Source organism: Aureobasidium melanogenum, assembly GCF_000721775.1.
Source record: "Aureobasidium melanogenum CBS 110374 unplaced genomic scaffold scaffold_9, whole genome shotgun sequence".
Classification (NCBI taxonomy): Eukaryota; Fungi; Ascomycota; class Dothideomycetes; order Dothideales; family Saccotheciaceae; genus Aureobasidium; species Aureobasidium melanogenum.
In genome coordinates, this window is record NW_024470061.1 from 515,482 (window position 1) to 530,720 (window position 15,239).

The following is a 15,239-nucleotide window of genomic DNA, read 5'->3' on the forward strand; positions in this document are numbered from 1 at the left end:
GTTGTTCCTTCTGCCTGCCGCACACCCTAGAAAGCTGTGACAGTTGAGGTGACAGGCATCAAACTCTGGAAAGAAGCGATTCTTTCTCAGTGCGCATGCTTTTCAAGTGCAGAGCATTAGCCTTGATGAGGTGCTACACACGAGATTCTATGCATCTCAGTGGATGCATATGACACTCTTAGCACACAAGAACATTATGGGATATGGTGAAAGACATATACTGTGCCAACTCATCTCATCTGGAATGATCTGATCTACTATGCGAGAAGAAATAAGGCCAATCAGATAGACGAGAATGCAAACCTGGCGAAGAATGTAGAGCACGTGAAGACGAGGGTTTGATATTGCCCAAGTAGGAAAGAACGACTGGGAGCAGGTCGGTGCACGGACCACACCAGACTCATTCGCTAAACTTTTCGACAGCGACGCAGCAGCAGCAGCAAGGCCCGACGACGAGACGGCAACCACTTGCATACCACCACACACACACCTGTCAACATGTCGAACCAACCAGGACGCACCGACTGGGCTGAGGACGACGAGCCCGATCTCGCCACCGCCCTTCCCCCGCCTCAGCACACAAAGAACAAGGACGGCACCGAGACCATCGTCACCATTTTCCTTAACGAGGACGGCAAGAAGGTCAAGCGCACACAACGCATCCGCAAGGTCACCAAGCGCACATATGAAAAGGCCGGTGTCGCAGAGCGCCGCGCCTGGCCCAAGATGGGTCTCGAGGCAGGCCGTCCTGCTGGCCCCCAACCCGATACCACCACTCTCGGAGAGAACATCATCTTCCGCCCCCAGGTCGGCTTCAAGTCTGGCGCCGCAGAGCAACCTACCGCCGAGGAGGACCAGAAGGCACAGCAGCTCAAGCAGATGAAGATCAAGTGTCGTATTTGTTCCGGCGAGCATTTCACCACAAAGTGTCCCTTCAAGAACACCATGGCTCCCGAGGGCGAGGCTGGTGCCGGTCTTGCAGACCTCGACGGTGATGTCGGTGCTGCCACCCTTCAGAATCTGGCTGCAGGCGGCCCTGCGCCAGGCGCTTCCGGCCCCGGTGGCTCTTCCTACGTGCCCCCACATCTCCGCAAGGGCGGTGCTGCTACTGGCGAGAGAATGGGCGGCAAGTTCGAGAGAGACGACCTGGCTACTCTGCGTGTCACCAACGTGAGTCTCTATCCTCTGACTCTACTCTTCGTACAACCATCTAACATGTTCAATCCCAGGTTTCCGAATTCGCCGAAGAAGACGAGCTTCGCGCACTGTTCGAGCGCTTCGGTCGCGTCACCCGTGTCTTCCTCGCAAAGGACAGAGAAACAGGCAAGGCCAAGGGCTTCGCTTTCGTCAGTTTCGTCGACCGATCAGACGCCGCCGTTGCATGCGAGAAGATGGACGGTTTCGGTTACGGACATCTTATCCTGCGCGTCGAGTTCGCCAAGAAGGCCACTTAAAGGACTGGACCACGGTTGGAGAAGACGGACGGGCAGACAGAAGAGAGCCAAAAACAAAAGTCAACAATGTGTTTGTACAATTGCACGACCTTTTTCACTTTTTCCAGAACACACTTTTTTGGCGCTTTATGGGACATGATGGTTTCTTAGATTTACGTATGCTGTTTTCGTTGCTTTTCTTCTCTTTGCGATTGCATACCGGAAAGAGAATGGGGCAAAAGGGAAGGAGTGTTGGAGACGTTGGGAGAAATGATGAGAAATACACCTTGTTATATACCCCCTTGATTCTCTGACTTGAGCTGTCTTGTGTGATTCCATCATTGCTGCCTGTATGAGACAACAGCAGCCACTCTTTGCCCATGACCATTCCAGAGCTTGTGGCAAGGAACGATGGTAGGCTGTTTCTCCTGCATCCAAGTCTCTGGTAAGATTTGTGTGGTGTACACAGTGCAGACCTGTGACAACGGCAACGTAACTTTGCTCAGATCGTCAACATTGTCGACCGCAATCCAGCCAGCCAAGTCAACTTCTTCGAGGCCAGACTCGATGTTCAGAGTATGTCTTGTACATCCATGCTCTCGAGTTTCTGTGTTTCTTCAATTAGCAAAACAGCCAGCACAAAGAAGGGCCAAATATCGCTTACCTTTAGTCTCTACAGCACCATCCAATGCCCTGATAGCAACACTTGCCCATTCGATCGGAGCATCTCTAGGCAAACTCTCCACCTCGGCCACAAAACATGGCGGCACAAATGCATTCACAATATCCTTGCGACGAGTAGCTGTCACAGCGTTTCCTGCATTGCCGAATTGACGTTGATCCCACACATCAAAGTGTTCATCTTCTTCGTCTTCTGCTTCTTCTGTGACAGGTGGCAGGTGAGCTAATTTCCAACTCTGCAATGCCGCGTTCACTCGAGTTTGCGTAGATGTAGGAGAGTTTGCAGCGATAAATGCAACAGCACCCAGGAAATGTGAAGCTTGCATGATTTGAGCGATGCGCCACAGATGTTGAAGTGCAAGAACAGCTTGGGAGGCAAAGTGTGCTTCAGGTGTTAGATCTCCTTGTGCTGGGAAGTCCATGGTAGGTGGGTCGAGAGGGATCTGTCCAGCGATATGGATGAGTTGAGGTAAGGAGGAGGCAGGAGATGGTGTGATGATGGCTTGAGAGTAAGGGCCGATATTAGCTGGGGCCCAGTAGGAGCGAGATTGCACGTGGAGACCTTGCTTCTGTGCTACTATGCTATCGTGCAGGACTACGACTGATAGAGAGACGTGAGTGTTCATCGGGAGGGTGCTGCCACAAGCGATAGTGACTCTGGCCGGTGGGTTTGGTGTGGTGAATTGGGACCCATATGCCACGTTTACTGCACCGAACTCAGACATGCTTCGTAGTAGAATGGTGGTGAAAGCGATCAAGGAGGGTTTGACCTTGTAGTCGGTTATCAAGCGCGTCATGATGTTGGTCATCTGCTCTCCTGCTGAGTTTCCTTCTGCCATTGCGTTTGAGATGATTGTGCAAGTATCTGTAGTCTGAGTTGTCCATCCAGAGGTCAGGTCGAGGGCTTCTGTTGTCTTTGCTGCCTCATCAGGTGTTTCTGGAGTCTCTTCGGTCTTGTCTTCCATACGCGTTGCCAGAGTTGCAAACTTATCGTCCAATGTCGTTGGTCGACGCAATTGCTCATATAAGAAATCCGAGGACGGCTCCTTGGGCACCAAACGTGCAGTCTTGATCTTCACAGACGCAGCTCCTGCTTCACCAACTGCAATCGTCTTATCATCATCCTCGACCTGAATTGAGTTCTTCCACAGCGGCCATGGTCCATCAATGGCGAGCGTCTCGAATTCTCCTCCTTCACCAAGCGCAGCACCATCACCAATGATGCCGAATCTCTCCATCGCCCGCACAAGTCTAGTCTTTGTGCGGTGATTGGCCACATTCTCCCACAAGAAGCCCTCGTCCAGTCCTCCGGAGGCGACCTTGATGATACGAGCATCCTGTCCAGCAGCAACCATATCATCCAACAGTGAAGTCTCAGTATACGGCGGCAAGAACGGATACTGCCATAGATAAGACAAAGGCACCAGACCCAATCTGATAGCCACCGATTCCACTCTTGTGCGCTGGTAATCCGAAAGAATGGCTCCAGTACTAACGGCATTGACCTCAGGGTGTGCAGCCATGACTTTACGCAACAAAGGTACCAGACTTTCTGTCTCGTCTTGTTGGCTTTGCAGAGTGGTTGCGGGAGAAGCATAGCTCTTATTGCTATCCACAACTCCGCCTGAGATTTCCTGTCTGTAGAGTGGAAGACCCAGTGCCTGTTCGTAGAGCGGGATAACGCTGTGGCCTATGGTTTGATACATGTAACTGTCGATATCCTCGGAGCGCTCGCCATTTTGGGCGGCTGGATGCAGGTTTGCGAGAGCGACGACTTCGTGTCCGTTTGCATGGCAGTGGAGTATAGAGAAGAAGGAATCTTTTCCTCCAGATATCAGAGCGACAACCTTGAGTCCGGGCATGTTCTGGTTCTAAGTGCTGGAGAGAAAATTGCTTGACATCAATGTCTGAAGGAAACTTTTGTTGATCGGGAAAATTGTCACGACAAAAATTGATTAGCCTGGTGAAGTCGTATTTCACGATTGAGCAGACAAGAGAGCTTTACAGAGGACACAATTGATGTTGTAGAAGTCGAGTATCACGTAGCAATGGTTGTTGCCAAGCGGGATGCTTGCGCTTCTTGCAGACTGAAGTTCCTGCGCCAGAAAACCTCCCCGCCAGACGCAATTCTGATATCTGAACTTTCGTCTGGCAGTCAGACATGTAGAGAACAGTTTTTCACAAGCCTTCTGCGCATCACTGCGCAAGTGAAACCAGTACCAGCTCCATTTCACAAAAGTCACAAATTCACGAAGAAGATATGTCCAGCCATCAGCACACCAACAGAGCCAATTTAATAGTAGGCAGTCCGTCGGAAGTGGCTGATAGGACCGGGTATGCAATATTTTTGATCTGTGTCCACGGGTTGACGCCAGCCTCTCATATATCGTAACTAAAAAGTTTGAAAGACCAGCAACAGGGGAAACTGTATAATACCCGGACGCCGCACAAATCAAAAAAGAGAGGGTCGAAGGGAATGCGCCGCTTATATATGAGAATTTCCTGACAAGAGACGCTGGGGCCATATCTCTTGGCTCTACAAGTCCAAGAGTTTTGGCATGCGCTTTGACGACTGCGTCCCTGCTGTGTCTTTTTTCAGGCTGCGAGAGATTTTCCCTCTCTTTTTCTTCTTCCTATGGCCGTTGATGAACGATGCTCAGGCATCATTATTATAATAGGAAGAGAATGATCCACGCTGTGGACTTGATCTCAACATGACACATATCTGAGGCCAGTCACAAAAAAGCACGTTTTTTGCTTGATTTGAGAAAGAGAGTGCATGAATTCTCGGAGCGCACATCTTTCAACATTATGGATTGATATGCAAACTTCATCACGGAAGTCATACGCGCTCTTTATCTGCTCTATCTAGACTCGTTGGTGCAGAGGAAGACGGATATAGTTTGCAATGTTCAGATGTAAATCGTGGGCGTATATGCTCTGAGATCCAAGATATCCTGCCATCAATACCAGAGAACCAATTCATATTAGAACAAGACTTGGACAGAAGTACAGGTTAACAGCACGTATTACATGCTGTCCTCCTTCCATCTGCTTCTGACTTTAGCAAAGTCATCCTTTTCCTTCTTGCCTCCCTTGTTCTCAAGACCCATACCACGTTCCACCCACATCTGCGAACCCATCTCAGACAGACGTGACAATGCACGGGCAAATGCGAAGGCTTCCTCATCGCCAGAGAAGAAGTTGCTCTTCTTGAGCATGTTCATGTTCATGCCCAGATCATCCATCATCTGCCGCATTACGTCGTCGACGTCTGATCCTTCGTTCAGTGCGGCCTCTGCGTTACTGTCGCCCTTGGCTGCTGCTTGTTTCATTGCTGCGTCGACTTCCTCGCGAGAGAGGAACAGCTCGGTCAATGGTACGGCAGTCGTGAGGACAAGTTTGGCATGTGACTCGTAAACGGCATCAATAAAAGTGATGAAGCGGCGGGCTCGATCGCGACTGCGATGATCCATTTGCGGTACATTGCTCACGATGAAAGCGTCGTAATTGCGCATCAACTCGATGTAGTCAGCAGCGCCAGTGGCACGGCCAATTAGTTCGTCGAAATCAAAGTGTGCAGCCTTTCCACTCGCCTGAGGTACCTGAATAGGTCGTCCCCAAACATAGTGTTCGGCTGGGTGTGGAGGGTCCTTTTCGAAATCACCCAGATACTTGAACCAATGAGTGATATGGGTACTCGCAGCCTTGTTGAGCGGGAAATGGTATACACCTGACGGAGGTCGGGGAATCTTGCGGTAGTCCGTAGGCGAATCGAGGTTTATAACGCGCAGTTGACGCTGAAGAAGGTTGATGCAGGGGATGAAGGACTCGCGTTGAACACCGTTCTTGTAAAGCTCGGTGGGATGGCGGTTACTGGTAGTCACGATAACGGTGCCGTGGTGCATCAGAGATTCGACGAGTCTTCGCAAGATCATGGCGTCGGCCACATCGGTACACTGAAATTCGTCAAAGCAGAGTACAATGCTACGTTTGGCAATGTGAGCTGCCACAAAAGGAATGGCATCGATATCCTGGCCGTGTTGCATCTTGACTTTGTGCAGATCGCGGTGTACCTCCTGCATGAAGTTGTGGAAGTGGATGCGCGTAGCCCTCTGGATGCTCTCAGGTAGTGTGTCATAGAAAAGGTCCATCATCATGGTCTTTCCGCTGCCGACGTCGCCGTACATGTACAAGCCTTTGGGCAAGTCACTAGAGATGTCCAAGTTGGACAGCGTCTTCTGGCCGCCGCCAAAGATTGACGAGAGGAAACCTTGCTTCTTGGGCTGCAGGGATTCTATCGATGGCTCCTGAACTGTCGGTGGACTATAGTTTGCCAGCATGTCGTGCAGATCTTGTAGCGATTCGATGATAGCTTAAATAGATTAGTCTAGCTTCCCTTCGTTTTATGACGAACTTCAGGACAACTTACTACGCTGATGCTGGTCGTCTCTAAGGACACCAGATTTGACACGGCGATTGTATTCGGCCACCGGGCCATATGCACCTTGAAGACGAGGGCTGTTACTGACTGAAGTCGGCTGTATCCAGGGTACCCTCATTTCACCTACTCTTTCTGTAATCGGCCATGGAGACGGTTGGGTTTGAAGTTGCGTAGTTGCGTCTTTTGATCTGGTGCGTTCCCCATTGGCCTCTAATCCGGCGGTCGCTCCAAGATCCCATGCATCGTTGCGATTGCGTCTGGAAGGTGACTCGGTTGACATTGTGTGCTTCGGCCATCCACGAATGAGAAGGACGCGTTCCAGCGTTGCGAGCAACTCTGGCCAGACCTCTCAGGCCGTTGGCGCATACTTGCCCACTCATGGTGCTCTACCAATAGCGGGGTCCGAGATGGCGGTTCCCAAGCTGCGTCGTGATGAGGTTGATGCGTGATTGTCTTATCTCCTGTCCATATAGAGCTGTCGTCAGGCAAGAATATCAAGACGTCCAGGGCGTATGTCAAGTCGGTTCAGAACTCGGAAGTACCTAACTACGGGACACTCGGCCGTGGTCGCAAACACACCAGTGACGCCGCCGGTCATGATTGCCGCATCGCCGAAATGCGGGCACCTCGGCTTTCTTTCGGCCAGCCCTTTATTATATGTATCAGGCACATTGAAGTTGGGAATGGCGTTCATGTTGGTGCAGTGCCACTGGGGCTGATCGTCTGTCTAATGGAGCTTTTTACTGTACAGCAATATCGTAAATCGTCGTTGATGGTGGGTATTTTGAAATAATAGCATGCCTTTCCTCTCACATTCTCACCCTCATCCTTTTCCAATCCAACCAGACCAGACGAAGAAATCGAACAGCTTTCCCGCCTTGGTCGTATCAATTCTACAGATCTCCTTGACATTCTTACGTTTCAGACACCCATTGGATCGAAGCGCCTCCTTGAGCACGGCATCTTTCATGACCAAGTAGGCCTTGGGCTGAACACGCACCACCCTGCATATTTCTTGCTCGTTCTCGGTCAGGAGATGTGCATCTTGGCTATTGTTACCGTGCAAATCCATCCTCGAAACACCTGTTATGGCCTGTAGCGGGAACCTTGGCGGAGGATTGGTAGTGCTTGCATTTGGTGACGTTGATTCTGGTGGGGTTTGTAAACCGGTAGTGTTTGGTTTTGGTGGCAGCTCTGGTCCGATCAAGGCTGACGCTGCCGATGGTGGCTCTTGAGCGCTAGGCTTATGAAGCCTACCAGGCATAGAAAAGCGGTCTGCTGTTGCCGCAGCTCGGGCCTGTCGTGCTGCCTTCTCAACTTCGTACTTTTCTCCAGATTTTAGATCGCTGATCTGCATGCGGCGCCAGTCTTGTAGCTGCTTGATAGCCTGTCGTATGCTGTGTTCGTATTCAATTCCTGTCGTAAAGGCTTCAAAGTCGGAATGGTTCATCATGCGTGCGAATGGCTTCATCTTGTTGCTCAAATCGCGCTCGTCTTTTGTCTTCTTCTTGTCAACTGCAGTATTCTTGCGGTACTCGAGCAAGTTGTGCTCGAAAAGGACCTTCTTTCTCTCCACACGAGCAGTGAGACGGTGGTTGTAAATATCCATGACGGTGATTTTGAGGTCCATCTCGGGTTCGAGTTCACCGGTAGCGGGGTTGATGCCATCGCCAGGCTCGAATTGCATGTGTTGTACTGCTTCCTCAGCTTCATTGAAGTATTCCGTCTCGAACTCGAGACGACCAGGCATGAAACCTTGGACTTCATGACATGAAGGTACACTAGAGGTAGGCTTCTGCTTGGAATCAATGATAGCTTGGTTTTTGGCGGCCTCTTTTCGGTCCTCTATCCTCCGTTTCTTGCGAGCCTGGAACTCATCTCTAGGGATCGAGTCGGAAAGGGTGGTATCCTTGGGACTGGCGCGTTCTGGTAGAGGGAATTTGGAGCTGTTTATGTATGTTTCGATGTAGTGATCGCGCACTTCGTCTTTGGTTCGATAGCCTCCGATGTGATCTGCAATGTCGGCCCAAGATCCCAAGCCGTATGTCTCAGCGCCCTCCAGCAACAGTAGCTCCTCGTCGGCACCCCAGTCCTCGACATATATAGGGATTGAATGTTGTTCTATGACTTGAAAAGAATGTGTGGCTGGGTCGTGCTTGCCGGAAAATTTGCCCTCACCGAAACAAGGGACACAGAGGTCGTAGTTGGAGCAATCATCGTCGGCACATCTGATGCGTACCTAGGCGGCCATGTCAGTACACAACGCACAGACCATGGGAGCGGACAGAGAGGTGCAGCAATACATACAGTGGCAGTGATGTCGGCTGAACAGATATCGCAGATGTACTTGATGCCGCCCTCGGTGGTTCTGACGGCTGTCTTTTTCTTGATGAGGCCCATGGTGGGTCATGCGAGGGCGCGAGCCCGAGATGTGGTGCGGAGTGGTGCGCGTCGGTAGTGATCGAGGTCAGGGCAAAGTGGTGTCAATACGGTCGCATAAGTCAGGCGATGATGGCGCGGCAGCAGATGAAGAGTATGGCGATGAGATGGTTCGAGTGCTGTTGATTGTTTAATGCCTCGACGCGCGATCGAGGGGAGGTGCAGTTGTATACGGCGTACGAAGCCCGTCAGCGCCGACGCCATCTCCATAAATGCCAAGCCACCCTCTATTGCTTCTAAACTTAACAACATCCACCAAAACAATTCAATATTTGCATCTCGTTCACTAATCGCAAGGTCAACTCTCAAAAAATTTGAGGAGAGAAATCCCGGTGACGCACTACCTGCTTTTCGCGCATCGATTTGTTGGTAGTGGCTTCTGGCCTTGGTCTTGGGTCTCGTTTCCTCTCCTTTTCGAGCGGCCCGTTATCCCCACTCTGTACTTCAGCCTTATCGACTGCCAGCAACCAACTCTATTCTCTACTACTGTCAAGACTCGACAAGCACTTCGACCGACCACCACTGCTGCTTGTCCTCTCGTCATGTCGTGGAAGCTCACAAAGAGTGCGTTATTGCCCTTGCTACTGTCTCCTCCTAACGACTCGCATCGCTGACCGCCCCAGAACTCAAGGAGACGCATCTGGCGCCCTTGGCCAACACTTTCAGCCGTTCGTCTTCCACCTCGACAATCACTCCCGATCCTGCTCCCAAGCCGCCAACCAGCCCTCTGGCCTCGTCCACTGCCGTCAATGATCCCAATGGCATCGGTATTGCATCCACCACCCTTTCTGCGAGATTGTCGCTGACACTCCACAGCCGCGTCCGAAGCCAACTCCTCGCCTCCTGCCCCACCTCTCAAGCCTGGTATCTTGATCCTCACCTTCCACGAAGGTCGCGGCTTCTCTCTGCCTGCCGGTGCCGAACAGATCTTCCAGCCTCGCCACGGCGCCTCTCTCTCCAGTGGTAGCGGCTTTTCCGTAGCTGGTGCACGCCCTGGCTCCGTCAGCAACTCAGCTTATGGCTCGTATGCTCCTGGACGTCCTCAATCATCACAGGGTGGCATCAACGCTGCTCCCTCGGTCCATGGCCGCTACTCTTCCAAGTACCTCCCTTACGCCCTCGTTGACTTCGACAAGCAGCAAGTCTTCGTAAACTCCGTTTCAGGCACACCAGAGAAGCCCGTCTGGGCAGGCGAGAACACACAATATAAGTTCGATGTGTCTCGTGCTTGCGAACTCAATCTGTCCATCTATATTAGAAATCCCAACGCTCCTCCCAATGCCGGTAGAAACGACGACATCTTCCTGGGAACATGCAGAATCAACCCCCGCTTCGAAGAAGTTCACCCCTATGAGGAAGACCCCAAGCTGGGCAGAAAAGACAGAGAAAAGGCCGCTTTCGCCCACGCAGAGAAGGCAAAGACTCAAGGCCAGGCTGGCACAGAGTGGGTTGACCTCCAGTATGGAACCGGATCAATCAGATGTGGCGTCAAGTTCGTCGAGAACAGACAAAGGTCGCTTAAAATTGAGGACTTCGAACTTCTCAAGGTTGTTGGCAAAGGCAGTTTCGGAAAGGTCATGCAAGTGCAGTATGTGTTTGCCCACAATCCTCCTGTCGCCAGCTCAAACTAACACTCCTATCCAGAAAGCGCGACACCCGCCGTATCTACGCTCTGAAGACAATCAGAAAGGCCCACATCATCTCACGCTCCGAAGTTGCCCACACTCTTGCCGAGCGTTCGGTGCTGGCTCAGATCAACAACCCTTTCATTGTTCCCATGAAGTTCTCCTTCCAGTCTCCCGAGAAGCTTTACATTGTGCTGGCCTTCGTCAATGGTGGCGAGCTTTTCCACCACCTACAAAAAGAGCAGCGCTTTGACATCAACCGATCTCGTTTCTACGCCGCCGAACTCTTGTGCGCACTTGAATGTCTACACGGATTCAACGTCATCTACAGAGATTTGAAGCCCGAGAATATCTTGCTCGACTACACTGGCCACATTGCTCTGTGTGACTTCGGTCTCTGCAAACTCGACATGAAGGATGAGGACAAGACAAACAGTATGTGTTTCTAGATTTTGGTTCCACCGGCTTCATACTGACCAAGCTTGTAGCATTCTGTGGTACGCCCGAGTATCTCGCACCCGAGCTGCTGCACGGCACTGGCTACACCAAGACGGTTGACTGGTGGACACTGGGTGTTCTCCTCTACGAGATGTTGACAGGATTGCCGCCATTCTACGACGAAAACACGAACGACATGTACCGCAAGATTCTGGCAGAGCCTCTACATTTCCCTGGTCCCGAGATTGTGCCCCCTGCAGCACGAGACCTGTTGCAGAAGCTGCTCGACAGAGACCCGACGAAGAGATTGGGTGTCAACGGCGCAGCAGAAATCAAGGCACATCCATTCTTCCACAGCATTGACTGGAGAAAGCTCTTGGACCGCAAGTACGAGCCTAGCTTCAAGCCCAACGTGGTGAGTATCTGTGACTGGGGTGCGACAATAAACAAGATATACTGACGTTACCTTAGCTCGATGACAGAGATACTGCCAACTTCGACCGCGAGTTCACATCAGAAGCACCTACAGATTCTTACGTTGAAGGACCAATGCTCTCATCAACGATGCAACAACAATTCGCAGGATGGTCATACAACCGGCCAGTTGAGGGCCTGGGCGATGCAGGAGGCAGTATCAAGGATCCATCCTTTATGACCAACTGATGGGACTTACAATAGAAGGGCCGGGCTGGTCGTGTACATTTGCTCGACGCAGCAGGACTGCAACAAAGAATGAGCAACCTGGCTAGGTAGACTTTGGACTGGACGATATGGGTTTCCTCGCGTAACAACAGTATCAAAAATAACAGTCTCACACACAAGGATTTGTCTATGCGTTTGAGTTTCACCGCAGGAGATGTGACGGAGAGAATGTCGGATTGATATCGTAATCGGGCCTGCCAGATTGTGCTTGGGCCGGAGAAGCAGCTTGGTCGGCGTTTGGTGGTGATTCTTGGCTCGTGCACGAACCGCCCTCGAGTGATGCCCCGCCTGAGTTCCGTCATAAGTTGTATTCACCCGGAGCTCGTCGGCCACTGCCAGCTCGTGTCCCCATCACGTCTTCAAATTGTGACCGAACCATCACTGCTCCTTTTTCGCTCTCATACACTTTTTTTCTCCCTCGATTTATCACTCCATCCTCGTACGTCCCTCTGTCAATTTCGACACTGCACACTCCCCTGACCTTCTGACTAACCTCGCTGCTCCCACGTGTAGTACACGCATCACCCCACCCCAACTTTTCCCAACAAACATCAAGATGCCTGGTTTCGCCCAAGCAAGCGATCTGTCGGCATGGAAGTCGCTCATGAAGCATCACCAAGAGCTTGGTCGCTCCATTGTTCTCAAGGATGCCTTCGCCGAGGACCCTAAGCGTTTCGAGAAGTTCTCGCGCACCTTCACCAACGAGGTTGACAAGTCCGAGACCATCTTCGATTTCTCAAAGAACTTCATCACCGATGAGACCCTCCAGCTTCTGTGCCAGCTTGCTCGCGAGGCAAAGGTTGAGGAGCTCCGTGATGACATGTTCAAGGGTGAGAAGATCAACTTCACCGAGAAGCGTGCCGTCTACCACGTCGCCCTCCGCAACACTGAGAACTGGCCCATGCAGGTCGATGGCAAGAGCGTCGTCGAGGAGGTCAACTCTGTTCTTGAGCACATGAAGGAGTTCTCTGAGGAGGTCCGCAGCGGCAAGTGGACCGGTTACACTGGCAAGGCCATCGACACCGTTGTCAACATCGGTATTGGTGGTTCTGACCTGTAAGCATCCCTCAGATTCCTCATCTTTAGCAATTTCTGGTACTGACTCTTTCCAGTGGCCCTGTCATGGTCTCTGAGGCCCTCAAGCCTTACGGCAAGCGCGACATGAAGCTTCACTTCGTCTCCAACATTGACGGTACCCACATGGCCGAGGCTCTCCGTGACTCTAACCCCGAGACTACCCTCTTCCTTGTCGCCTCCAAGACTTTCACCACTGCCGAGACCACCACCAACGCCAACACCGCCAAGAAGTGGTTCCTCGAGCACGCAAAGGATGAGTCCGCAATTGCCAAGCACTTCGTTGCTCTCTCGACCAACGAGGCCGAGGTCACCAAGTTCGGTATTGACAAGAAGAACATGTTCGGCTTCGCTGACTGGGTCGGTGGTCGTTACTCCGTCTGGAGCGCCATTGGTCTCTCCGTCTGCTTGTACATTGGCTACGACAACTTCCACGATTTCCTTGCTGGTGGTCACGCCATGGACAAGCACTTCAAGGAGACTCCTCTCGAGCAGAACATCCCCGTTCTCGGTGGTCTTTTGAGCGTCTGGTACTCCGACTTCTTCGGCGCTCAGACCCACCTTGTCTCTCCCTTCGACCAATACTTGCACCGTTTCCCTGCTTACCTCCAGCAGCTTTCTATGGAGTCTAACGGCAAGGCCATCACCCGCAGCGGTGACTATGTCAAGTACACCACTGGTGCCATCCTCTTCGGTGAGCCCGCCACCAACGCACAGCACTCTTTCTACCAGCTCCTCCACCAGGGTACCAAGCTCATCCCTACCGACTTCATCTTGGCCGCCGAGTCGCACAACCCCATCGAGAACAACAAGCACCAAAAGATGCTTGCATCCAACTACTTCGCCCAGGCTGAGGCACTCATGATCGGCAAGACCCCTGAGGAAGTTCGCGCAGAGGGTGCCGCCGACGAGCTTGTCCCCCACAAGACCTTCTTGGGCAACCGCCCCACCACCTCCATTTTGGCTCAAAAGATCACCCCCGCCACTCTGGGTGCTCTGATCGCCTACTACGAGCACATGACCTTCACCGAGGGTGCCATCTGGAACATCAACTCCTTCGACCAGTGGGGTGTCGAGCTCGGCAAGTCTTTGGCCAAGAAGATCCAGTCCGAGCTTGAGACCTCTGGCGAGGTTTCCGGCCACGACGCCAGCACATCTGGCCTCATCAACGCCTTCAAGAAGAAGGCTGGTATTAACTGAATACATGACAGTGACGCCAAAGATAAAGAGAAGAGCAGGCTTTGAGACATCATTTTTCGAAGGCATATAATCGAATGATGGCCAGCATGTGATATTTTTGAATTTTGTAATTACCCAAGATGACGAAACGCAATGAGAACCAAAAAGATATTATTCTTATTATCGCTGATACAAGTAATGTGATAGAATTGTGACAGAATCTTCGAGGACAAAGCCTGGTGATTGATCCAGCGACGAGAGTGCCAATCACGACTTCCCCAAGCCAACCTACCTGCCTTCCATCCCCAATTTCGGGACCAAACAAATTGCTATTGACTAAAGTTCTTCGATTTTAGTTGCCGTGTCCGACTTCGCGATCTATTGCAAGAGGAAAGCGCGACCAGACGCTCAGGCTAAAGACAGCTAGGACGGCTGCGATTCTTCCGCGGCTAAAATAACATGAACAACAGAGACATCTGAGAACCTCTTGCCAGATAACTTTGCTGCCTCGAATTGATGAGCGTAGTAGACTGTTAAAAAGCGGCGATGGTATAGTGTAGGAAATTGCGATTGAGAGGTTCCAAGCGATTGTTGTTACGCCACAATTGCAAGGAAGGAAAACGCATCTTCGCAACTCAGTACTTCCTTCCATAGCAGCAATTGTGAAGTTTTGTTTACTCAAAGCTCTTGAAGAATCTCTTGTCAACTGCATAATCTTTCATATCTTTCATCTTATAATCTTCGACTATCATTGACACAACTGCCTTCTTCAATCTTCTCTGGCCCAATGCTGCTATCATCTCAAGACCTCTTTCATCTAGTTGCATCTCCATCTCCTTTGTCAATCCAACCGCACAATTTGAGTGTCACCGCCAGCTCCTGATCTCATCATACCCATCGACCTCCATCCTCCATCCTCCATCACGTCGCACCTCGCTCGTCATCATCAACCCAACAACCGCAGAGTATCCACGCCGACGAGTCTATCAAAGGGCCAACCTGGGTATGCTACAGCATGTCTCCAACAGCATCGAGCAAGTCTGTTTGTAGCCACGTCACATGATGTCAGTGTCTGTATCTGAGGAGCCCTGCGCTGTACCCGCGGATCCAGTGAAGAATCAGACCTCCTGTACACATTGGCAATGACTGCAGCAGCTTTGTTTCAAGCTTTTGGAGCTCGCTGGCCACGCAAGAACCTCAGTCCCTTGATGAACTTTAGCCACG

At 51.5% G+C, this 15,239-nt stretch overlaps 6 protein-coding genes across 6 annotated transcripts; 3 read left to right on the forward strand and 3 right to left on the reverse strand.

The window, feature by feature from the left end:
- Positions 1-498: 498 nt before the first annotated feature.
- On the forward strand, positions 499-1,454 carry M437DRAFT_48090 (translation initiation factor 3, RNA-binding subunit; the record flags this gene model as incomplete). Its single annotated transcript, XM_041021593.1, has 2 exons — positions 499-1,170; positions 1,230-1,454. 2 exons carry the CDS (start codon positions 499-501, stop codon positions 1,452-1,454), a joined length of 897 nt encoding a protein of 298 aa, XP_040880235.1.
- A 596-nt stretch (positions 1,455-2,050) lies between these two features.
- On the reverse strand, positions 2,051-3,976 carry M437DRAFT_48131 (adenine nucleotide alpha hydrolases-like protein; the record flags this gene model as incomplete). Its single annotated transcript, XM_041021599.1, has 1 exon — positions 2,051-3,976. The coding sequence occupies one exon, from the start codon at positions 3,974-3,976 to the stop codon at positions 2,051-2,053; it is 1,926 nt and encodes a 641-aa protein (XP_040880236.1).
- A 1,167-nt stretch (positions 3,977-5,143) lies between these two features.
- Positions 5,144-6,676, reverse strand: M437DRAFT_47719 (uncharacterized protein; the record flags this gene model as incomplete). Its single annotated transcript, XM_041021510.1, has 2 exons — positions 5,144-6,489; positions 6,547-6,676. 2 exons carry the CDS (start codon positions 6,674-6,676, stop codon positions 5,144-5,146), a joined length of 1,476 nt encoding a protein of 491 aa, XP_040880237.1.
- Positions 6,677-7,381: 705 nt separating this feature from the next.
- On the reverse strand, positions 7,382-8,958 carry M437DRAFT_48065 (putative SAGA complex subunit; the record flags this gene model as incomplete). The annotated part of the gene is made up of 2 exons (XM_041021587.1): positions 7,382-8,797; positions 8,866-8,958. The coding sequence occupies 2 exons, from the start codon at positions 8,956-8,958 to the stop codon at positions 7,382-7,384; spliced, it is 1,509 nt and encodes a 502-aa protein (XP_040880238.1).
- A 581-nt stretch (positions 8,959-9,539) lies between these two features.
- On the forward strand, positions 9,540-11,723 carry M437DRAFT_48049 (serine/threonine protein kinase-like protein; the record flags this gene model as incomplete). Its single annotated transcript, XM_041021586.1, has 7 exons — positions 9,540-9,561; positions 9,621-9,764; positions 9,814-10,337; positions 10,389-10,585; positions 10,642-11,057; positions 11,111-11,475; positions 11,532-11,723. The coding sequence occupies 7 exons, from the start codon at positions 9,540-9,542 to the stop codon at positions 11,721-11,723; spliced, it is 1,860 nt and encodes a 619-aa protein (XP_040880239.1).
- Positions 11,724-12,318: 595 nt separating this feature from the next.
- On the forward strand, positions 12,319-14,036 carry M437DRAFT_47793 (Phosphoglucose isomerase; the record flags this gene model as incomplete). The annotated part of the gene is made up of 2 exons (XM_041021529.1): positions 12,319-12,818; positions 12,875-14,036. The coding sequence occupies 2 exons, from the start codon at positions 12,319-12,321 to the stop codon at positions 14,034-14,036; spliced, it is 1,662 nt and encodes a 553-aa protein (XP_040880240.1).
- Positions 14,037-15,239: the final 1,203 nt, after the last annotated feature.